Here is a 25,505-nt window from a genome sequence, read left to right on the forward strand (position 1 = left end):
CATATAAGGAATCTGCAGCCTTCAGTATGCTAAGGATGGAAGTGTGTTATCTCAAGCATACCCCTGTCCATAGGGTGGTGGAGTGGCTTCAGAAGAGGTACAGAGGATGTAGACAGTGACCTAGGTGCATGAGAGTGTGCAGGGATGCTGCACCCTTGGCTGTGCTGTGGCCCACCCTTTTATTTGACAGCTAACAAAGGTTAGCCAACATGGGAGGAGAAAAGAGCAAGGCTTTTTGAGTGGTAAAGTCCCTGGTATATTTTTGTTGAAGTAGAGAGTAACTCAAGGAGCATGCCCTGCCCTTTTCTTTCAGCAATTTCCTTACAGCTTGGTTCATGCATTAACACTTTATGGGCTAATGGGTAGGTCGTTAACTAATGGCTGTTTTCAGCCTCTAACTTGCAGGGTATAACAATAAGAATACATTCTATTTCAAAGGGTGATTTTTTTTAAAGGTAAAAAGTATTTTTTCTGAATTCAGGAGGTGGGAGTTAGGCAGCACTTAATGTATTGAATGCAGTGAGAGAAAATTTGAGCATACGGTACAGAGACATGTAGGTTGGGTTTGGATGAACACATTTGTGTGTGGAAAATTATATATTGCCTCAACGAAAATGACTTTTTCTTTCTGAAAGAAAATGCTGTTTTCTTCCATGTATTGAGCAGAGGTACAGATCTCCCATTGTAGCATATGTAGTCTTTATCCCCATGCACGTAAACAGCATTAAACTAATTTTTGCAAAAATGCTAGAAGACTCCTCCAAAATTATGTCTTTCTCCCTTCAAACTGTTTTTATTCTGTGTGCTGATTATTTATCCTGAAGCTGTGAATGCCTGGCCTGTTCTTCATTGTTCTGGCAGAATTAAAAAGCACACCCCAAGTGTATTCCCTTCTGATAATTTCCAAATAAAATAACAAATCTTCAGGAAGGCTGTGAAAATATCGGGTCTAAAGTTGCCATACTGAAATAGTATTTCCAAAGTATAGGACAAAATCAGTAAGAACAGAATCAACTTGAATTGAATCTTCTTGTTTCTCCCAGGCCAGGTTTAACATCAATACAGAACGGGTGTAATGTGAGGAATAATAACATAGTCACAGCACAATTAAAAAAAAAAAAAAAAACAAGTAAGGAAGATGTGTCCTGAAAAAATCTGAATCAAAGGAGAGCCTTGCTAATTTGTCCTTGCCTCACTGTTTCTATTTGGGCTATCTACAGCTGATCTTCAGTGCCTCTTAGACCGCTTAGCAGGGAAAAGCTGCTCACAAGAACCAGGATTTTCATGAGAAGGTCCTCAGTCTGCCTCCAGTCCACTTAGAGATACCCACACAGTGTGCTCCAGTTTTGGCTTTGATTTTGGCTCTTTTACCTAATCCTGAGTGGGACCATGTTTGGGGCAGCCATGGGTTCAGGCCACGGGGCAGTGGAACTGTGCCAGAGATGGGGGGGACATTAGCAAGGAGTAAAACCTGGGTTTTAGAAACATTTCACAGGCAGAAGAGGCGATTCTTAAAACAGCTCAGATGAATGAGCGCAGAGTGAGCCCCGAGTCGGCTGGTGCTGTTTGCAGGATGATGGGCGTTGCCATAGTGACTGAGAAAAGGGGAACAGAGGAGTTTGAAGAGAATATGAGCTGGGGCTTCAGTAATGCTAGCTTAGCATGTGACGTCTGCCAAAGACCCACCAGGGAGATGGGCAGTTATGTAGTATGAGTGCATCAGAACACCCAGGTCACCTCATCAAGTCACAGCTCAGATGTATAGGGAGGTGTGGTAGAAATAAACTCATTGTGTGTTCACATATGGAGGTTATCTGTTGGCACACTTCCTAACAGGGTAATTGCTTCTTCTTCATCTTCTGTTTCTGCAAATAGTGGGTTTAATTCTAACAGTGGCTGCTACGGGGATAATTCCCAGGTCCCAGTTGTCTTGAGAGTACCACCCTTACATCCCAGAGGCTACTTGGGCTCTCCCACCCAGGCTGCCTATTTCTCTTGCAAATCAAAAAGCTATGAAGAGTAACCATGGGCTGACCTTTTCCTTGTGCTTCAGCAGTAGGTTTGTGCTCTCTGTAGGTTTCTTTCTTGATTTGGAGAGACAGCTGTGGTTGGTGTGTGTTAGGGGAATAGATTTGGAAGGTGGGTTACCTGCATGAATCTCGTCACTAGGGTACTGCATCTGCACTGTCAGGACGTAACATGCATCTTCCAAGCCAGATGCTGAGCAATACTTGCAGGCAGCTCACTGGACCTAGTGCTTGTCCCTTGAGACTGGGGATCAACCTGCTCTTTTCATGGAGCTGCAGATTTTCTCACAAAAGCATGAGACCAGCTTTTGGAGCCAGGTGACTTCTCTCTTCAGGCAGATAGCTTGAGCTGTGTTGTGCCCATACTTGACAGTAATTTCCTGTCCAGGATTTGCACTAAAAAACTTGGTTTTGCTTAAGAATTACTGACTTTTACTAAATACGTTAAGCCCATCAAGTGGGTACAGTACTAAAGATGTCGAGTGAATGAATCATGCAGGAAGGAGTGAGGACAGAGTTTGTCTCTACAGCATGGAATCAGGATCTAGACAAGGCTAAGAACTGCTCAAGATCAAGATATATGACTGCTCTGATACAAAGTAAATAGCATTTTTAAAATTAATGTCCTTGGCATTGGCTATGTTAATACTTCCCTTTTCCCTTTTTTAACATTTATATTTTCATTAACAGATGTAATGTGACTGAAAGATGGATGTGAAGGAGTGACAAGCACCATGTATGTTTAAACAGGGCAGGTCTGCTGCAGTCTCTGCTCATGGTGAGCGTGCTTGGTCTTGAATTAATGGTACTGAAAAACATAGACTAAGAACTTCTTACACATCATTTGGGGGATAGACTTTTGCATCATTCAAGAGTCCCCCGTTTTCTTCTGTTCTATACCATAAGGACTTCCTGATTACACATGGTCTGCATGCTCATTAATTCCTTCATTCCCTCCATGTTCCCTTTCTTTACTAAAGTGAAAGTTGCCTGTGCATTTCTTGCAATATACCAGTGTTGTACTCTTTTTTCCCATGCCGAGGCCAGTGGTTTTTCATACCTGAAGCTTTGTGTGTTTCTTCATCCCTCTTTGGTCCTCATAGCTCTTCCTTCCTCTCTTCCATCCTTTCCCTAGCTTGGTCTTCCTACCTCTCCCTGAGGCAATTTGTTCTGGGTGTCAGCATTTCTAAACTGTATTGGGATCAAGTTCTGCAAGGATATGGAGGAAAGGGGGCATCATTCACACTGGCTCTTTGATCTCCAGGTCACAGATGTAGATGGCTAAAACAGCTGCATCTGCTAGCTAACTGCAAGAGGTCACAAACCCTGTGCATATGTGTACCTTTCCCCTTGCATTTTCTTGTTCTCACCAAAATCTAATACATCCTTGGCAAGAAACTGGGGCTGATGGCCATTATTCTCCCTTCCATTGTGCTTGTTCCTCGCTGCTCTTTACATCAGCTTTACATGGGCCTGGGGACTTTGGGTGACAGTGAAGTTTTCTTCACAGCACGTATGCATGTACCTCTGTGTAGTTACACCTTCTGATTCATACAGTCTGATTTGTGTGGAGTTTTTAGTTACAAAAATGGATTGATGTAATGTCTTTTCTTTACCTTTTTCCTCTGGCTAGGGTTTCTCATGCCTTCATCACATTAAATCTGGTAACCAGAAAGCTGTTTAGCCATGTTAACTTGCTGACATGAGGGAAAGCATGCACCCCGAAAATAACCATTTTCTAACTACAGTGCTAGAAAGTGGTCTGAGCAAACCATACCATGAGCACTAGGAGAAGTGAAGTTAGTGTACTTCGGCTTTGGTTGTTGGGGCTTAGTTATGTTTATTTTTAATTGGTAGTGTGGTTTTGGATTTGTGGGATTTGGTTTTGGGTTGTTGGGTTGGGGTTTTTTATGAAGGGTATGTTTGTTTTTTCTTAGGCAGGAAACTAATAGAATAGGAAAGGGAGAGTTTTAGAAATAGAAAAAATAGAACAAACAGAAATATGAGTGGTTCTGGAATTTGTTTCTTTTAGTTTTCAGTGTGAAGTATATCAAAAAGACTTAGTTGGGAAATAGATGTAAAGCATTAGAAAAGCAGTTAGTTGAATGTAGTACTATTCAACTTTTGAACTGGACATTTTTCATTAATGCGAAAATGCGTTATATATAGTTTGGTTTGAAGTTCAATCTTGATCCAGTTTACTTGGCTGTGATAAAAACTGCAGTCCGCTGAAGCCCCAGAGAGATTCATAGAGAGCAGTTGTTCACCATAGTGTCATTTCTCAAAGATAAATTATGCAGCAGTAAAGACAAGTTCATAAACTTTATTGTATTGCTTTAGTAGCAGTGCTTTAGGTACTACCGGGAAGGCAAATTTAACACTAAGGCCTTCCCCAAGGTTTATTAAACTGTCTTAGAAGTTGCCAGTGTAATTTTTTTTTTTTCCCTTTCTAGGATATTTTTCTAAACCCAGTAGTGGGAGGGGGGAAGAAAAGGCTGGCCTTTTTATCTTTGGTTAATCTTTCCAGCTTCCTACTTACACTAACATGTAAAAGAATCATACTATAAGAAAAAAATTATACTTTTTTTATACTTGATTGACTCAAACACATGTAGCTTTTTATAGGCTTGCCATTTTTCTTCAATAGCATGCATCTTTGTCATAGTTTAAAAACTATCTAGAAATAGTACAGTTACAGTTCTTAAACTTACGTGCAGCTATGAGCAATATGTACTATCCACATTTTCCATATGTTGAGACAATGTTCTAGTTTTATGTGTATAGTAAAAATGATATCAGTGATAAATAGTCAGTTGGGTGGAACTGTATCTTAATTGAATACTTAAAAAATCAGGATTAAAGTATTTACATTTGCTTTCAACAGAATTTTAGTACAAAACGTTCTTCTTATGTTATGTGGTAACCCTGAAATATTAGGTCTTTGTGGTTTTTGCAAACCGCTGTGATGCAATATTGGCATCAGAGGATTTATGGCTGTTCGCCTTTAATTGATTCATTTTTTCTTACGAATTTCAGAAGATCTTTAAGCAGCTATCACTTTCATTATTTATCTCTGTGTTTTATTTTAGAAAGAATGTAGGAATGTTGATCTGTTGCTATTCTAGCCAATGTTTCAGTCTCTTCAGAGATTTGATTCAAACTGCAACTTACAAGACTGAAAGGCTTAAAGATAAGAGGCAGAGTTTATGTCTTCGCTACCCATGAAGGTTTATTTTTTACTGCATAATTGATATTCACTTGTAAAATCCAAGGCACTGATATTTTTTTTGCCATGATATCTCTTGGTGAGTTGAGTCCTAGGAAACTGCATAGCTACATCATGGTAAATACAGCTTTGTCACTGTGAAGGTGTTACAGAGAGAGAGCAAACAAAAGCTACTTCTCTTGCAATAAAATTTTCATCTTGACAGTAAAGCATAAGTCAGGCAGAGAGCTGATACCTAGCCTTTGAGCCATATTTTAGCTCCCGCTGTCTTTAGCCAGGACATAACAGGTGAGTATCAAGAATTCAAGCATGATCTCAAGAATGCAAGCACAGTTTTTCCCAGTGGGACCAGATGTTTCCCATGTACTGAAGAAGCCATGTGGATCACAAACCTCTTGAATTCCCATTCTAAGCCCTGTTTTCTAGAGCGTGTGCTAATCAAATCAAGTGGGTAAGCTCTCTGGAAACACCATTAGAAAGCAACTTGTCCACAGTGCAGTTGTTCACCTGGGGATGCATCTATTCTGTATCTGAACACATGCTCTGAAAATACCCGTTGGCCGGCTTAGAGCACTGATCAGTGAGCTGATGGTACTTGAGTACTTCAGTGAAAATACAGCACCACCTCACTAGTGGGTGCCAGAAAATATGTTACCTGAGACTCAAGGAAGCAAGCCGTCTTCTCTGTAGGCCCTCACTTGGGCATCAAGCAGCTTTCTGACTCTGGGGACTCAAGTGTTTAATCTGTGTAAGCCCCACTCTACTGATTCTGCTTATTTTGTTTGTCAGTTAATGGGATAAAACAACCAAAAGCACATCACATTCTCCAGGGCCTGAGTATCTGCATACAACTGTTGTGTCTAGGCAAAGTTGGTATTTATAAGGGCTCTGGGGTGGTAAAGAAATGAGGCATCCCATGTGAGAGAGAAGATGGTTTAGACCTTAAAGAGGGATTGATTTGTGGTTATTATTGCTGCCTTTGATCTGCCAACAGGGATCTGAAACTAATCCACCAGAGCAACACAAGTCTGATATATAGTGCCAGATGGAGATGCCAGAATAGGTTACTCCTGCTGTCTTTGATGCTGCCTTATCATGAAGTGATAAAATAGGTAGTACAAAGCAAAGCAAGCAAGGGTTAGGAGCCTGTGCACCGCAGGAGTGCTGCTGGCTGTGTGAAGTGACTGTCAGTTGTTAAAGCCACTGCAGGATCAATTAGCCATTCGCAACAGCATCCTAACCCAATAAGAAGCTGAGGGACCAGCCGCACAGAGCAGTTCGTTGGTGTACAGAATTGAACATTGCTGGGTACTTCCATGCTAAATTGAGAGAGTAGAAAATTCAGACTCCCTGGATTTCAGAAATAATCTTGTAAGCACAAATGGCCATAGAAGTGAAAAACAGTGCTTTGTATAAGGACTTTTATTCCCCATGAGTGCATACGCCACCTATGAAGTGTATAAAAAATGGGTGTCATTTTAAAAGTTTGTGCTGTAAGCAGTGAATATGGTCCAGCTGCTGGTGGGATTTTACCATTTCTGGTTTCATTTTGTTTAGAAATCAGAGCAATTTGAGCCTAGTACAGCTATTGGTGCTTTATAGATCTCATGATTGTGTGAGTCAGCAAGTTCATTGCACAAGAAAAGCTTTATTTAGATGTTGGATCAATTGACAGTGAGTTGTCAATAAATGTAACTCCTAGACACTGTGCAATTGACAGGCTAATGAAGTGCTTTCTGAGTGACAGAGAGCTGTTGACATCTTTTGCTACTTTGCTTTCCCCACTACTGCATTTCTGATAGATGTGTTCCATGCCACAAACTTGGGGAATACTAGGGCAGTTTTATAAGTAGGGGGGCTGCCTGTTTGCTACCTTGTACGCATAGGCTAGGATTTGGCAAACACATTAGTAGCCTGTGTGTTGAACCACAAAGTAAGGAGGGTAGTCAAAGGACCATGTTTTACCTCCCTGCAGTGTTTTCCCTCATATTTCTAGGAAGATTCAAAGTAGACATCCTGCAGTTTTTTGTCCAACACTGCAACTTAGGGTTTGTCTCTTCACTGTTGCACTGGTTCTGCCTTCACTGCATGAAGACTGATTCAGTGCATGTGGTTTCAACTCACTTTTCCTCTTGCGAAGAAGCAGGTGGAACCACTGTTTTATTTTGCATCCCTCTTTTGCAAATGTCTAATGATGGAGTAAACTAGTTCTTGTCCTTTTAAGTTTGGTACTTCTTCCTTTAACTCATAAGCATACGTAAGCACCAGTGATTTAGAATTATTTAGGATGAGTGCTGCCTACCTACGGCAAAAAGATGTTCAGCAAAACCAGATCATATCAGTATGCATAATCCCACCTTCCTTGTAAGAGAAACTATTTTGGTTAGTGCGTGCATTAAGAAGATTACGGAGTGACTCACTGGCCCTAGCTATTACTAGCACTTGATTAGAAGACATAATTTTCACTCCAGTGTTCATAACCAGCCTAGATGTTCTTCATATGTTGTTGTATAGTTTGTGGCTTGTGAGCTGTACTGTAAGTGCAGTTTGCATCTTTGCTTGCATAGATAACAAGGGCCATGTGTAGATGATTTAAATAACAAAGAACATACTGCTTGATTGACATCATAAAGCTGTGTTTATTTTGGCAGTTTCCAAGATATGCCTCGGTTGTTAACACTAACTACAACACAAATTATTATGGAGCTTCTGTTGTCTTAAGTAGAGATCTTTGCACTTCTCAGGTCACTCTGTTCAGGAGAGAGCTAAAGTAAGAATTCTAGATGATTTCTAAGAAGACCATGATGAGATCTATCTCACAGGGTAGCCCATGCTGGCTGGTGTGCACTACTGGATTTTCAGTTGTCAGGAACATTATGTATGGCATTAAAGGCCAAACCTTGCACCCACTGAAATTGGAAGAAAAGCTTTTACTGATTTTGTTGAAATCAAAATCAGGCTGTGACCCTATGTTTCCATTTCATCTTGATAGACGTGGGGGAGAAAAAAGCCTTTCAAAAGGCTTTATGTTCTTCACACTGTGGGCCTTGAAAGACACTGAAAGCAACTTGGGAAGTCATGTGAATTGGATGACACCAAAACTTACTGATGTCAGCATAACTGCTGTTTTCCACAGGGTGGTCAGCTTCTTTCCTTGCAAGAGGGAAGGAAGCCAGTGTAAGACTCTGCAATGGAGGAGGGACAAGGATTCACATAGCAAGTGAGACTTCTTGTCTCACCCAGCTCATCCAGCACTCTGGAATACAAATCTAGGAAAAGCACTGCTGTCAGGAAAGCATGAGTGTGTATATATGTATCAGTTTGTTTCTAGTAGACAAAAGGAAGTCCAACCATTCTCTCAAAAATGGAAAGATACTATGTGATTTTCCTGTTGTCTCAGAACCGCCTCCAACTTTAGGCAAGTTTGTTTTTCAGAACAAAGAAGAGGACAAGCTAGAAAATAAGTGGTAAATATTCAGACAAATGTTAGTGCCTTGTGTTACCTTAGGAGCTGGTTCAGTTTGCTGATGGCTCAGTTTCAGCATGGTGTGAGTAATGAAGAGCTGACTAGTGAGCCTAATTTGGTGTAATTCCCTTAGTACTCTTGAAGCATAACAAACCCAGAACGACTGTAATGAAAAATAATAGAAAGGTAGCTAGGGGCTTAACTTATGATCTCTGCTCATTACAGTAAGCGACATTTTCATTGCAGTGTTACCATAAAGATTATTGGCTGCCATACAACATGGGTCCCTCCTGAAAAGATTCTGGAACAGCTTTGCTGGCACAGTAAAGGCCATGGAAAACCACCACAGATTTGCTTAAAACTCAGTAATTGTTTGCCAAATATTAATAGTGCAATGCTTTGTTCAAAACTGGCTGGAAAATGGGGTGAATAGTCCATATCATTTTATTACATGGTATCTCTGTGACCATCTTTGGTCTTCCACAGTTAATGTCATTCAGAGAGACCTTGGCAGGTCGAGAGGTGTGTCTGTGCAAACCTCATGAAGTTCAGTAATACCAAGTGCCAGGTCCTTCACCCAGTCGGGGCAGTCCCAGGCACAAACACAGGCTGCACAGAGAATGGACTAACAGCAGAGAAGAAGCAGGAGAAGAACTTGGGAGTGCTGTTTGATGAGAAGCTTGACATGGCCAGATAATGTGAGTTTACAGCCCAGAAAGCCAACCATGTTCTGGGCTGCATCAGAAGGAGTGTGTCCAGCAGGTTGAGGGAGGTGATTTTTTGCCTCTACTCTGTTCTCACGAGAGCCCCCCTGCAGTACTACATTCAGCTCTGGCACCCCCAACACAAGAGGGATGTAGACTTGTTGGAGTGAGTCCATAGAAAGGCCACAAAGATGATCTGAGGGCTGGAGCACCTCTCCTGTGAAGACAGTTGGGCTTGTTCAGCCTGGAGAAGAAAAGGCTCAAGGGAAACCTTAGAGCAGCTCCCAGTGCCTAAAGGGGCTACAGAAAAATCTGGAGAGAGACTTTTTATAGGGATGGGGCAGACACAACTGCTCTGGGCAACCTGTGCCAGTGCCTCACCAACCTCACACTAAGGAATCTTTTTTCTAATATCTAATCTAAATCTCCCCTCTTTCAGTAAGTCCTGTGCCTCCTTTACACAGTGATTCCCAGATCTTGCACTGCCTTCCAGAAATTTTCTTGTGTTGGTTAATGCAAGTGAGTGCTTCAGTGAGACCAGGGCTTTAGTCCTTCTGCTTTGAGGGTCTCAGGAGCTGAGGATTCAGGAGGACTAGTTTGAGTTCCTCACTGTGTCACTGTATCCCTTGTCACTGTTGGGTCTTTGTGTCTATTTAGAGGAGCTCTTAGGCAGCTGGCCTTGCAGCCAGCAGGATGACAAAGGTAGAGACACCCTGAGAGAGGCATGTGAGCCAGCCCAGCAGAGCAGGGCAGCTGTATAAACCCTGTGCCTGGGGAGCTGTGGTCCCCTGAATGTTCTTCCTCCTACTGCCAGTGAAATCGGTCACCTCAGTGTGCAGCACAGCAGGCTCAGATTAACTCAGACATTTCAGTTTTGCTTAAACAGAAAAAGAGAAAAAAAAGAAGGAAAAAAAAAGAAAAGATGCTCTGTGTATCAGTGTTTCCCCAGAGCCCCTCCTGTACATTTTACTGGTACACTTTGTCTAGTTCCTGGAAAAGAAATACATACCTGCCAGGCACAGAATAACTTAAAGTTCCTTGGCTTGCACTTTGCTATTTTTACCCTGTGTTTTCAGGTTTTTAGTGATAATTAGGTGCACAGCAAAATGCATGTAGTAAATCAGTAACAAAGATTATTTAAGGGGATTTATCTGAGCAGCAAGCCCCTTAGTATATTATTCAAAAGGGAAAACGAGCACTGTTTTACTTAATCCCAAGGGACTCCATGTAGACAGCAACATTAAAGTAACATAAGAATGAAGGGGACTGTGTTTGGCTGGTGCCAGGGAGGTGTGTGTGCTGCATTGCCAGTTATGTTTTCTGCACCATGTTCCTGCCTGTCCAGGGTTAGTTTGAGAGCTAGCAAGAGGCCCTGAATATGGTCCCAGCAACATGGCTTGGTGAAATGGAGCGAACTGTTGATTTACCTACTGCATGCTCACAGAATTATGAATACATAAAGGTGAAGTTTGTGATGATACAGATGACTTCAGTAAACAGAACATGCTTCTTTCTCACTTAAATATTCCTTCTCCTTCTTGCTGGTGCATTTTTCTTTGCAGCCACCTGTGCTGGCTTCTGCCAAAGAAGCTGAGTCTGCTCATACAGGTCCTGTGGCTCTTAATTACTTCTGATTGATTAGGTGGAGGATGTAATGTCTTTGAGTGAATACCTGAGCCCTTGGGGTTACAGCTGGTGCCTGTATCTGGACTAAAATGTTTTTTTTCTGGTCATATGTAAGTGGGAAAGCACCATTTGGTCTGTGAAAAGAAAATGAGGGGAAAAATATCCCACTTCAGTCTGTGGGAATTAGTTATGAGGGCTTCAGGTTCTGACCTGTGGAGTTTCTCCATGCCTGGGGTGGATGCACAGACTGGTCTGCAATGTGTAGGCTGAACCACTCACCAGTCCATTTTAAATGGAGCATGAGAAGGGAGATCAGCCCTCCTTGATGCGCTTGAAGATGCAAATCCAATGTGAGAAATTCTTCATTACTGAGATAGTCTGATAGGGCTATCCAGGTGCAGGAACAATTCTTTCCCTCCCTGGTCCTCTCAGGCTGCATTCTTGTTATACTGGGCTAGCTGAGAGTTCTTGTCAGTGTAATAGACTCTCTTGATGAAATCTTGATTTGTGCTTGTCTCTGTTTTTAAAGAAGCCTTTATGACAGTTCCATGGGGGTCCCCCTTTTGTGTTTCTCTGGCTTTGCAGCACAGCTGAGATTTTCAGTGCTGGGCTCCCTGGGTCTGACTTTCAGAAAGCAGATGTTGGTATTCCATGCACTTTCAAAACCCTCTCTGTCAAAAGCCACATTTCTTGTAAGGTCTTTCAAGTGGGGTGTGCAAAGTCATTAGCCAGTTTTGCAGACCTTGGCCTATACATTTTCCTTTAAAAAAGACTTTCTTTTTTGCTAGGTTTCTATGAGCTTCCAGCTGTGCTGCCCTAGCAAGCTTCACATTTAAAGTGCTTTCTTCAAAAGGTTGCTAGCCTCAGAGAATATGAGGAGAAGGCTTTTTTTTATTACTGTATATTAATTAAAGGAATGCCTAACACCTACTTGAATTCCTGTCTGGAAAAAAAAAAATGAAATAAATGTGTTCTCCTTAACATGTAAGACGGTGAGTTCCAAGAAGCAGGGATTAAATTAACCACTTTTAAGAGTGGATGTGTCTGGCAGGATTAAAATTATCCAGCAATTGCCAGTCCTATAGGAGAGCTGGTGTTTGTAAATCAGTTACCTCAGTTCAGATCTACCCACACAGACATGTCTCCCCCAGGGTGTCTCCTTATACATCCTATTGCATGGTATTTCTTTTACAACTGCTGTGTTTGGGCGGTTGAGTCGTGATGGCAGGACTGATGATGCTATTGTGAGGAGCATCACAAGGAGCTCCTGAGCTTAGGCCAGAGGTCCATCTGGTCAGGATCCATTGCTGACAGTTACCTGTAGGTAAAGAAGGTGGGAAAAATGGCCCATAGAGGTTGAATCTTTCTCTTCTTCAGGTGTCACAGCAAATGTAAAGGGAGAGATCTGGTGGAAGGGAGCCCTGTGGGGAACTGAATGGTGAAGTGGCCATTGGGAAGCATACAGGCTGAGTGGGCTTATTTTGGAGGATGCGTGTTCTACAGTCGCTGAGACAGTGAGCTCTAGGACAGTTTTGGCAGAAAACTTTCTTTTGCTTACTGGCATTTGAAGTGTTTTTAGGCAGGAATTTGCAGTAAGTCAGCATTGGACTGTATGACTCAGCAGTCTATTACGTAAGATAGCTAACAGCTTGTTCAAAGTGGGAACAGGCAGGGAGTGGTTGCTTTGGGTGGGCTTCATCTAGCATTTTAAACATCTAAACATGAGTGTCTGCATGTCAGACAGCTGCCCACTGTCTACTGTAGTTGGTAGAAATTTGTAACAGTATAGCCATTAACCATCTCACAGCAGATTATATTACCTGTACTGGGTCACTCAAAAAGCTGTCTACACTGCTGTCTTCTTTGCTATCTCTTTGCCTCTCGACACTAGTAGTAGTAATACAGAAAGGTGGCTTCTTTACAAGGATGATTGTGTCCAACTCAGATCCTGTTCTCCCAACAGAAAAATGTTGTGGGAAACTACCTACTTAGGAAATTTCTGTGAACTGATGAAGTATTTCAAAGCAACCCCTGGTGGTTTGGGTAGAGTAAATCAGTGAGCATTCTGAATTTTAACTGAATGCCTTCTGGTGGACTTGTCTCTCCCACAAAATCCTGTTAAACACTTCATTATCAGGAAGGATTTCCTCAGTTTTAATAACTGCTGACAAAGGGAGGTAACGGTTTCTGAGCCAGTTTTAGGGAATGGCCTCTTTAAATATTAGTTTTGCTTTATTCTGTATAATCCTTTAGAGTCTGGCAAACCTATTAGTTCATTATCTGGTCACTGTTTCCCACTACAGTATATTCTATAACACCATAGTATTTGACTTTTAAGAAACTTTTAAGCCAGTCTCCACTGACTGCAACATGGGCTTCGATACCCAGCTCTCCGTCTCTAGTGAATCCTCTCCTCATCTAATTCGAGCTCCAAAAAAATGAAACTAGCTACAGAAAAAAGAGTTAAGCCAAGATGGGAAGAGGTGATCAGTTCTCCTGTGGTCTGCCTCTGGAGGTAAAAGCACATGAGGCAGATTACGGATTTCTGGTAATGCAGAAAGTCTCTTTGAAAGGTGACAGGCAGGACTTGGGGTTTAGGGAGGGTGATGGCAGGGCAAACACTTCAGGAACTTTGGGTTATGAAGATTATCGGGGCAGGTGGAGGGAACAGAGAAACATCACGGGTTGTTACACTTTGAATTGTCTTGGGGGTGGGCTCTGGGATGTGGAGATCTGGGGCAGTCTGAAGTATTAGGCATACCAGAGTGTGAGTGGGCAATAGAGGAAGACAAACTGTTGCAGACCTAAAAATACTGGAGCTGTTTCACAACGCATGAAGAGCTGCGGGTTTAGTAGCCCAGAAGCTCTTGCAGCGAGGCAGGCACACAGCACCACCAGCACCTGCCCCCTTCAACCAGCCAGCATTGCCTCCAGTTCAGAGCATGAGGGGTGAGCTGCTGCATGAACAGGTCAAAGCTGAGTTTCTTGAAGAAACTTGCAGAGAGCTTCAGATGATAAACGTCTCTGACACTGCTGCCATCTGCTCTCAGCGCACTCACAAACAAGGGGCAAAAAATTAGCTGAATGGAATGAGTCACTCATGTCTGTTCTTCTTTATTAAGAGTCCTAAAACTGCCGCTTGCCATCCAAGTGTGCAAAGAAATCACATACTCGTCTCACTTAATTTAAATCATCTTACTTATGCCACAGAGATTAAAAAAAATAAAATATTGGTAAATACCAAGATAATATGATACTTGCAAAGTAATTTGAATCACCACTATTTTCTTTCACTGGTATATTACTGATAAATTCAATCCTACTCTCTGTCCCCTTCCTGGGACATGATGTGGTTTGAAGAGGTGACATTTTAGAGCTCCCTTGGGAAAAAAGACCAGTCTCAGTCTCTCAGAGGGGATATCGGAGCTGCAATAAGCTATGCAAAAACTGCCAGGGCAAAAGCATCTTGCAGTAAGTGCTTGAGAATTGTGAGACTGGTCCAGGCTAGCCAGCACATGTCAGTCTTACAGGCACTTCTTTCAGTTTTGCCTCTGTAGTAATAACCACCACAGATTCAGCCTTTCTCCTCTCCTGCTTCAGCAGCTGGTACTGGGAGCCAGTCCTGTTGAGGTCACTGCAAATGCCCACATCTGAAGCCTGTGTCTGAGCATTAAATACCCACCTGGACCTGAGCTCAAGCTTTTGGAAAAGCAGCAGCACTGGAATGTTTATTGGATTACAGTACCTACTTGGAGTTAGTGTCTCTCCAGGATCATATTTAACTGTGTGTCCTTTTTCATGCTGCATACACACCCTGTAGGGCTATTACAGATGTAAAGTGAGAACTGTGTCTTTTTTGTGGCTCATTCTTGAAATCCTCTTTCACAATGCTTAATCTCAAGAAAATCAATGTGTTCATCAAATGCTTCAGTTCACTAGCTTACACAAGCTCGCTCTTTTCATCTTTGGGACATGTAGCCTTCAGCTAGCAAGCGTTCTGTTGTACAAGAGAGAAAAATTGGAGGCAATTGTGCTGAGGGTGGTTTTTGAAAGTGGCGCTTTTGAACTTCATTAATTCTAACTGCAGCTCTCTTTTTGAACTCAAGATTCTGGTAGGAAGACTGTATGCTTTCAAGTTACAAGGTTCCACGTCTGATCTTATGCTGTAAATTGCAACATTTAGCAATTTGTAGTTTAATTTAGAAGGATCACCTACTTTCCTAAATGCTTAACTAATGTGGCAGGCTGTGGTTATTGATTCTCTCTGAATTTATTACAAGAAAGCTATATTCACTCTTTCCTCTTGGGAATGCCCCTTCTGAACTGCATGCTTGCAAGTGACAGCTTAGACCCCTGATACATAACCAAAGACCTTGCCTAATATCGTTGCAACTGCTCGGGGAATTTTTATTAAGTAAAAGCATCATTAAAGTAGACAGAATGATGAAGTTTAATGAGCATCTTTCTCACTTGATGTTGTTAGTTTTGCTGCAGCAGCCATAGTGCTCTCATTTGTTACTTCCAGTGGGGCAGATAGCGAATACAGGGAGACTTTGTTTGCATTTATATTTACATACAAAGAAACATTTATGTTCATGAGAGATACTTGCTTTGAAAAATACATACAAGGAAAGAAGGCAGCTGGTAATCTTTATGAGAGGGCTTTCTGCATTTTCAGTCTTGCATTTAATCACCACTTTCACTTTAACATGATGAGAAGGCTGCATGCAATACTGTAGCTGTTAAGCCTACAGAGGTTCAGCAGTTTATGAGCTGTGGCTATAATAACTAGCTTCTGAGTGTTGCTGCAAAATGCAAACATCTCAAATATTTATTTGCACTGAAGATTTTTATTCTTCAGCTGACGTGTTGGTCCGCAAGCTATTTGTGGTGACCAGCCCCATGAAGAGATTATGTTCCAAAATATCAAATGTGAAGGTGCTCCCATGAATGTATTATCAGCACTTTTATCTCTAAATCTGCCGTGAAACAGAAGCCAAAATCTACCTCAATATTCCTTTGTCTGTTTATGGAGACCATCTGCCTTTGCTAAGGGTCTACTCAAACAAATAGGTATGTCAAAGTACCATCTCCTCATACATATCCTCGGTAACGTCCATCAGCTGAGCTGTGTAACTGTCTGCTTGCAGGTCTAAACCTGACCTCCGCTGCTGAAGACAGTGTGCAAGTGTCTCTGCCTTACATGGGTGACTTCGCAGTGATGCCAGAGCAAGAACATGTACACAGTTAGTACAGCTTGGCTGACAGACGGTGACATGCAAGCTATGGTGTCTGTGTCCTTCCAGTCAGTATCAAAATCATTAAGGACTGTATATGTAAATTCCACATCTATTACAGCCAAAGGGTTGTAGGTTCTCATGTAATTCAGGTAGTTGCTTCTCCATGTGGACCAGCTCCATTAGTTTTTTTCTTCATGGTTTTTTTTTCCCAGGGTTTTTTTACCCTTGGGAGCTATAAAAGTGGTGCCTGTTGTTGTACCAGAAGTTCATTGAAAATTGTGAATTCAGTTTTCCCTAGAGTAACAGAAGGCAAATTCTGTCCCAGTGGCATTATCACAGTCATTATTGTATTTAAATGTTGTTGTGACACCATATGTCTCCTCATATTTGATGTGTGCAAACACAAGAGAGAGTTCCTGTCTGTGAAGGCTTGTATAGTCTAAATACGTCTGATCCTTGCTCTTCGCGTAGCAGACTACTGTGATAGATTGTAAAGCACTTCTCTTCAGTGGAGATAGCAATGTGGAGCTGAAACTTCCTTGAAATTTTGCCAGAGAAACCTAAGTAGGGATATTTGATTTGCTTGTTTCAAACCAAATAATTATTTTTCTGGAGGAAACTTAAGCACACATGCTGATAGAAGTGGTTGGACATGAGAATAACTAAAAACAATGTAAAAGTGCTGCAGATGTCTGCAACTCATGCACATCTACTACTAACATAGTAGTTTCATGGGGTGGAGGTGATTCCTGGAGTACCAATAGCACTGGGTACCATAAGGAGCACATATCAAGGGAAAACTGCTATCAAAAACATGTACAGGTCAGTTGGGATTTTTACTGCTTAATGCATGCAGTGGCCACTGGTCCTCATTTTGCAGTCAAAAGGTGTTGCCCAAGGAGACTTTCTCAGAACTCGCTAAAGTTCATTGAAAATTGTCAATATTCAGTTTCTGCACTTCAAAAGCACCCGTGTGGTCAGGAGATTTCCCACCACACCTTTTTACTTCAGGAGGAGTTCACTAATCTGAGCGCAGAATGAATGCCAGAAGTGTCATCTGAGGGGGAAGGTCAGATGCAATTTCCAAAGCAAAAAAGTGGAGCCTAAGCCAATATGAGCAAAAAAAGGTATGTAACACCTGAAAGCCACTAGAGCTCTTGCAGTCCTCTGTATTGGCACTAACAGGGCAAAGGAGCTGTGGGGCAGCAGGAGGTGGAAGACAGGACAGTGACAGGGGCCTTCCTTTCCCATCTGTGAAGACTTCTTGTGCTCAGATACAGTGGATCAGTAGATTCTCTGTTAATTCAGTGCTTAAGTCCCAAATGAGATCTTTCTTATTACATGAAAAAACCCCTCATGTTCTATTCCAACATAGCATTATTTCTCTAGAGCCAAAAACCAACTTGAATGTTAATTTAGTATTTAACTGTTGGTGCTCACAGATTTGAGGATGCATTTCCACTTCTCTGTTACTGAATTCCCAGAGTTAGAAAATTATTGCTGACAGTGGTTGAAATGCTGCACTGCATATCATTGAGAACAAGATGCTGCTTGTTTACTGACTTTTTCTACCTTGGATAAGTTTCTGATGGGACAACCAGCTTGAATGACATTTCTGCACTCTTCCACAGTGTCCTGGGTTCAGCTGTAACAGTTATTTTTCTCTCTAGTAGCTGGTGCAGTGCTGTGTTTTGGCTTTCATCTGCAAACAACGCTGATAACACACCAGTGTTTTAGTTGTTGCTAAGTAATGCTTACTCTGACCAAGGACTCTTCAGTCTCATGCTCTGCCAGTGAGGAGGGGCACAAGAAACCGAGAGGAAGCAGAGACAGGACACCTGACCCAAACTAGCCAAAGGGGTATTTCCATACCACAGCACGTCATGCCCAGTATATAAATGGGGGGGGAGTTACCTGGAAGGCCCAGATCGCTGCTCGGGTTGGGCTGGGCACCGGTCACAGTGGTGAGCAATTGTATTGTGCATCACTGTTTTTTATTGTTTCCTTTTTCCTTTCCTTTTTTAATGTTGTATTATTTCCCCTTGTTATTTCCCTTGTCATTATTATTAGTAGTAGCAGTAGTAGTTTTATATTATACTTCAGTTATTGGACTGTGCTTATCTCAACCTGTGGGGTTTACATTCTTTTGATTCTCCTACCCATCCAGCCTGAAGGGGGGAAAATGGCAAGGGGGTGAGCAAACAGCTGCATGGTTCTGAGTTAATGACTGAACTTGAACCACAACACACAGTGATGGTATTTCCTGATATTAAAACATCTCCTTCCGTATCTTCCTTTCTTCAACTTGCTTAATGCCATAGAAAGCAGGGCAGTTATTTAGGATGGATATTTGATTAGTATGCATACTGTGCACTTGGATAATATATAGCCTTGTGCTGTTGGGGCTGTATCTCTTATGGATAGAAAAATATGTGTACTGTAGCTAACAGTAAGCATGCAGTTATTGCAGAGAGTCAGGGATATCTGCATTCATCAGAAAACGGTATCTGATACCTTGCTGACAGTAGGTGATGGCACACATAAATTTATAGTAAGGTGAAGTAATGTCACAGTTTACAGTTGTGTTTTTCTTGAGGAAGGCTGTTTTGGATACAGTGTACATTGACAGCAGCCTGCTTAGCAGCAGGATGTAAAAATGCAGCTGCTTCAGGAGGTGAAAGCACTGGATGCCTTTCCACCCATCCTGCAAGAAGCTTTAATCCCATTCTGCAGTCCAGGAACTCCAGGGTTGAGGTATCTTCCAGATACAGAAAAATAAATCTCAGAGCCATTGGTAGCATTTTAACCTCCTCACATAGAATAAAATGAGAATAACAATAAAATAGAATAAAATGAGAATATAATATATAATGAATATAATATAAATATGAATTGAATGTTTCAGTTGGACGGGATTTACAATGATCATTTATTCCAACCACTTGCCCAATTCAGGGCTGACCAAGTTAAAGCATGTTGTTAAGGGATTGTACAAATGGCTCTCAAACACTGACAGGTATGGGGCACTGACCATCTCTCTAGGGAGCCTGTTCAGTGTTTGACCACCTTCTCAGCAAAGAAATGCTTCCTAATGCCCAGTCTAAACCTCCCTGGTGTAGTTTTGAACCATTCCCATGTGTCCTGTCACTGGATGCCACTGAGAAGAGCTCATCCCCTCCCTCTCCTCATCCCTTCCTCAGGAAGCTGTAGAAAGCAATGTATGTCTTAACTAAAATCTCTCTGTATCTGGCAAAAATAGCCCCTGTATGGCCATGCCTTATAGCACAGTAATTCAAGAGTATTTCTATCTGTTTGGAACCTTGTTCAGTGTCTCTTGCATACAGCTGACTGCATAGTCCTCCAGGCCTTGTAGAAGAGGGAGGGCACATCCCCTCCTGAAATTAGTTTCAGCCTGCAAAGCACAAGAAGTCACTGTAAAAGAGTCACTTTATCTCCAAGATACCTGGCAAGGGTGATACCCACTGTAGAAATGTATGTCAGGTCATGCTTTCTGGATGAGCAACAGTGTATCATGAGTAACTAACATCTGTCCCAACACGACTGAGCAAAAGTAACAAAAGAATCTGTACCTGGTCCTAGTTTGCAGTAAGGGGCTGGACAAACATGCAAGCTACACACATGGACTCTCGTGGGCGACAGCGCATTTGAAGGTGTGTGATGGACCAGGGCAGCTTGCCTGTAACAGCTGGGACCTTCCACATGCCCCAGACATGAAAATGTGGGTCCCAGGTTCTGTGGCAACAGTGCTGACAGTTGCCCATCCAGATTTTGGCACATCAAAATGCAGCTCTAGGAAGAGTCTGAGTTTCTCAACCGCAAGCCCCTGATCTGTCCTGATCCTTGACAAAGTCACCCAAAAGGTAGAGGTGCAGTGACACAAGGAAGCCTGTTGTGGGAACTGGTGCCATTATCATCTTCGGCAGCAGAATTCTGATCAAATATTAGAAGTTATGTCCAACTCTGCTGGCAACAGCCCAGTACACCGCTGCTCAATGTTCGCCCCTAGATTGGGGTAGACATTCACCAGCTTCGGGCTAAAGCATTAGAGGGGGACACCTTTCAGAGGGATTTGAGTATCAGTGTCAACATTGACAGTGTTTATACTGCTGAATGAGTAGAAACAAAGCTTTTCTCTGTTCCCTTTTAGATACACTGACACTTCCATGAAGTATGTCTTCAAAAAACACTTTATGTCAATAAGGGAAGTTAAGTTTGAGCTGTGTTTATTTTGGGTAGGTTTTTAATTTAGTTTAATCAGGATTACTCATAAATTGTCTATTAATTACTATGTGGTATTTAGCAAGATCCTTTCAGCCATGTAGTCTGTTTAGCTTCTCTGTGAATGCTAGCCATCTTAATTGTAGGATACTTTGTCAACATTTAATCAGTGGTACTTACTAATGTGGCACTGATGTGTTGGTAACTGTCCCAGTACTATCAATCATGTGCGAGCAGCAAAGGCAGCTGTGACACCATTGCTCTCTGTCACATTATGAAGCCCTTGGGTTTTCTGGTTAGGGATGATGCTCACTTTGCTCTAAGCAGGCACTCTATCTCTCCAGTTCAACCCAATTTTTGTCATTGTCGGCTTGAATACACATCCTTTCAGCCTTCTGAGCCTTAATCCCATAACTGCAGAATAAAGGCTGCTAGTTTCTGAAGGCAAAACTGATTGCTCCTTCACTGCTCCAAAGGTCTGCTCTTACCGAAGTTGCCCTCCTGATAAGTCACAAAAACCCTAATATTACTGATTGCAGCAGGAGATGTAACAGAAAATTCAGTGTGTTGAGACAAAATAAATATATTTACTTTCCTTTTTTTTTATTTCTAGTTACTAGGTGCATTGTTTAACATGCTGTAGAGCAAAAACCTGTGTTTAATGGTTGTATCACAAATATTCTTTGTCTCATTTCCTTACAGTCTTTATGGTAGACACATGCAGGCGAATCCTGAACCTCCAAAGAAGAACAATGACAAGTCAAAGAAGATCAGCCGTAAGCCTCTGGCAGCCAAGAACAAATAAGTCTCTGACTTCTGCCTCTGTTTTTATGTCTTTTACATTGCTTTTGCATGTGCCTATAATATTCCTATGCATCTCCTGTTACTCATAAGAAAGCAGACAGGAGCAGTAAAAGCAATTTACTATGTATACTGCTTTAGGAGATACTGCTGAACACAAAATTAAATATTCCTCTAATTATGGTCACATTTATGTAGCTATTTAATATATCACTGTCAAACACATTTTAGCTTTTCTATTTATATGTATATTAATGTCCTCTCTTCACATGTATCACGTCCTGTTAATATCAGGGGGTTTGCACCTATATTATACAATATTGAATTTCATATAATATTCCAAGTGATTTTAATAAAGGTCTTTCTTTGTATTGTGTTTTGATTTCTTCAGTAGGACTTCTGAATAGTGAATTTCTTGAGGAACGGGTCTGTCCAGTTTCCTGCAATGTGTTGATTTCTTGTGGAGGAATATGATAGCATTTTATCAGATACAAATTAGTCAAAATGTAAAGCATTCTGTTCCAGGAGCAAAAAAATTCAAGAGGTTTCTGTTTCTTTTTTGCATTGCTATGTCCTGCTTTTTTGTCTTGAAGGTTATTTTGAAATCAAGGAGCAGGGGAAGGTAGAGAGGAAAGGGAAAAAATTGTCTTTGTAAAGAGCTGTCAATTGCCAGCCACAATTTGGGGAAAGAGAACTTTGTCGTTTGAAGAAAATGTTATTTCTGCCAGTTTTTTAAGGGTTGGGATTTTTTTGTTAGGCAGAAAACCCAAATAATGTATTTAATCTGTGCTGAGAGCGCCTGTATTGAAGAGCTGTTCCAAATGGCTTTTGAAAATGCCACAGGTTCTATATTTATCTGTACAAAGCCAGCACCATAACTAAGCTCAGAAGCCACAAATTGTTTAACTTCTCAAATAGCTTCAGGTCTCAACCAATGGGGAAGAAAAACCTAAAATCTACAGACAGTGATTTCCAAACAGTTTTAGTTGTAGCAGAGGAAAAGCTAACCAGGAAACTCACGGAACAAGAACAGTTACTGATACATAGATTGCTCGTGGCAGGACCTTCCTGCTCTTGATTTCCAGTTTCATGAATTTCATGCCTGAGCAACCCATCACCGAGTTTCGGCTGCCATCCGGACAGCAAGCCAGGAAATACACCCAGACTGCCAAAACAGGCCTGTGGTGTTCAGTGAGAGAAGAAAAGGTTTAAAATATCTCAGGCTAGAAATTATATTTTCTAAAAAAGCTGTTTTGTATCTCAAGTCTCTGTTATCAGCACCAGCCTCTCGATCGCATTTAAGATTACCCCAGCATTTAAGTAATACATGACAGCCTTAGTCTGGGAATAAATGTATTGACATATATTTTGCAACAGATTTTTTAAATTGGCAAGCAGGAAGTTGGCAACAAGCTTTAGACACATTTTAAGTGGTCTTTGGTACTTGAGAAGAATGAGGCAGTCTTGATAGGCAGATGGAAATAAGTAAAAATGGTAGACTTGTCAGAAACAGTCAGTTCTATCTGTCACAAACTCTGCAGAGGATTTTCCAGACCTCCTAAATTATCTGTCTAGGGAAACAGGTCCAACTGAAACAGGCCCTTGGAGGCACTAGGTTGGGTACTTGTTAAGAATTCCCAACAAAAACTGGCCCCTGGCTGGAATGCACACAATTAAATCTAGTGCCGGCATTAACATGTGAGGGTACCTAATGACAGTAATAATCGTGCTTCAAAAAGCCCTGAAGAAATGTCAGGGAAATGTCAGAGGATCCCCAAACTACCATTGCGGATTCCTTTTGGAACAAAATAAATAGCAAGGGCACATCTATCAGGAAGAGGCTCTAGGTTGTTCCCCCAGTATCCTCTGCTGGCACTGAATGCTATGGGGTGGCAATGCCCACAGGGCTGACCTGCTGCTCTCCTGACAGATGCTGGCAGCTGTGGATAGACCCCTAATTTCAGGCTTGAAGATGTTTTACATATGCTGGCTTCCAGCTAAACTGGATTCACCACTCATCTGAAATCTCCCTGGGTACCCTTGAACATGGTTTTCTGTGAGCAGTATGGCTCTCCTTTGATATAAACACAAATCCAGCCAGAGATAAAAGCATCTGGTGGTGTCCGAGACTCTGTCTGTCACCTGCTCTGTGTCTGGTGTTTATAAAGAGAGGAGTCGCCGTGGGGCTACAGGGATTTCAAAGCATGGAGTAAAGTCTCTAATGTAAAAATAAAAGCTTGTTGGGCAAGGCCTGGTGATGGTGATGGTGGGAAGCTACAGCACCACGTTAAAATAAGCTGCTGATTTTCAGGCATTAGTCAGACTGCCATTAACTGAAAGTGTTGAAGCACTCGTGCAAGCTCTCCCCTGCAGGGTTTCCAAGTACTGAGAGGAGCATTCCTGGGTGTTCGTTCATAGCAAAAAAACCCACCCAACCTTCCCACTTCTTCCCCCCTGAAGGAGGAATAAACACAGTTTTGACAAGCAAAAGCAGGAATAAAGGGTCTGGGGAAGAATAAGTGAAAGGCATAAGATAATAAGGATAAAAGAAATCCTAACGGGAGAAGTATTGTACCAGAGATAGTGGCAGATGGGGAGAAAAGAACTGTCTTGAAAAAAATGATGAAAAATAAAAAGATAATGATCTGAGAAGATGATGGAAAAAAATGAAATGTATCAAGCTTTACAAACAGAAACAAAACAGGGGAAAGGGGTGCTCTTCAGAAGCTCAGGGCAGGGTAAAAGACATGGGGAAGAAAAGCAAACCAGCTGGGATGTAACATGCTAATGTTTTAGTGTTTTTAAAAAGGCACCAGCTTCCTAGAGCAAACTATGTGAGTCTGATGATTTTTAGGTGTCTGTTCTCTAGAGCTGTTGCTCTTTTAGTATTTAAAAATGACATGTTTCATGTTACTGGGTCACACTGATTTCCCACGTACTTGAAGGAAAGGGGCTGCTGTGTCCTACTGCGGTGAACCAGTTAATGAGCATCGCAGCTCGTGATGGACCCTCTGATAGTCCCAATGGTCATTTCTCCAGTGGATCCATCAAACTGGGGCTCCTTCCAGTGAGCCCATGGGTGCTGCCCCAGGGCAAGCCATTGTGTTGTGCTTACTGGAGCACAGAGCTCTGTAAAGACAGCTCTTTGCTCCTCTGGTCAGTGCCATGTCACTGCCCTGGCTGACACTGAGATTCCCTGATCGCAGGATGCCTTGAGAGGACTATTTTGCCATCATTCACTGTCACTGTTTCAGGTTGCTTCTTTGGGCCAACCTCTTACACAGCCAACACTATGCCACTTCAAGGGGAAGAAATTATTCCTGTGAGAAGGAAAGTTGCTTTTTACAGCTTTCCAGCACCTGGGAGCTCTTTGAAAACAACAATGCAAGTAATTCTCTAGTTTAATTTTGCATACAGTGAGCTGGAAAGAGTTTGGCAATGTTTTTGCATACAGTGCACCCTGGCAAAGAAAACTTTTTGAAATTACCAATATGCTGTGCTATTGCAAAGAGTGATCTGGGGAATTAATGCACCTTGCTGGGGATAGGGCAAAATGAAGCCAGAAATCCCACATGTGCAGGCACTATCCACTGTTTACTTGTACTTACAGTGCCTGTTAACCCTGTATTGAGTCCTGCAGTCCTCCTGATAGACAGGTAACAGTAAAAAACCAAACACTCCACAACCAAAACCAATCTCAGCTCTGAGAACTTGGGCACTGTTGTTGTTTTCCTTCTTACCTGAAAAAAAAATGTGGGCAACAATGCAGATTCTAAAGTTTTGCCTTTTTTATGATTGTTAGTCTGGAAATATGTTTCCCATGGAGTCACTGGTATTCAAGCATCTTTAGTTTGGATTTAAACAGGTCTTTCCTATTAAGGAAATGACACTGTAGCATCTGTTCATCAATTAGCTGCCAGCCTTAGAGCTGCAAATCACACCAGCAGCATGGGCACTTCTCCTGAGATGCCAGCTTGTTTGGAGGTGCAATCGGAGCCAGTGTGCCCCTCGCCTCTCCTTCCTCCAGCACCTCATATCCATCCTCTCCATCCTCCTCCTCCAGGCTCTCCCCACCACACACAGGGCTGGGTGCTGGGCTCCCAGAGGAACTGGGAAGATGTAGAAACACTCCTGCTCTGCCAGAGAAGCAGAGCAAGGTCAGGAGGCATTTCCAGC

The 25,505-nt window shown here is 42.0% G+C and overlaps 1 protein-coding gene across 1 annotated transcript in view; it reads left to right on the forward strand.

The window, feature by feature from the left end:
* Positions 1-21,700, forward strand: part of RSU1 (Ras suppressor protein 1) — a 103,049-nt gene extending 81,349 nt beyond the window's left edge. The window contains exon 9 of the mRNA XM_031052546.2: positions 21,231-21,700. Coding sequence (XP_030908406.1) covers positions 21,231-21,333 — 103 coding nt within the window. The 3' untranslated portion in view covers positions 21,334-21,700. The remainder of the gene's footprint in view (positions 1-21,230) is intronic.
* Positions 21,701-25,505: the final 3,805 nt, after the last annotated feature.

This window comes from Melopsittacus undulatus, chromosome 1, assembly GCF_012275295.1.
Source record: "Melopsittacus undulatus isolate bMelUnd1 chromosome 1, bMelUnd1.mat.Z, whole genome shotgun sequence".
Taxonomy (NCBI): Eukaryota; Metazoa; Chordata; class Aves; order Psittaciformes; family Psittaculidae; genus Melopsittacus; species Melopsittacus undulatus.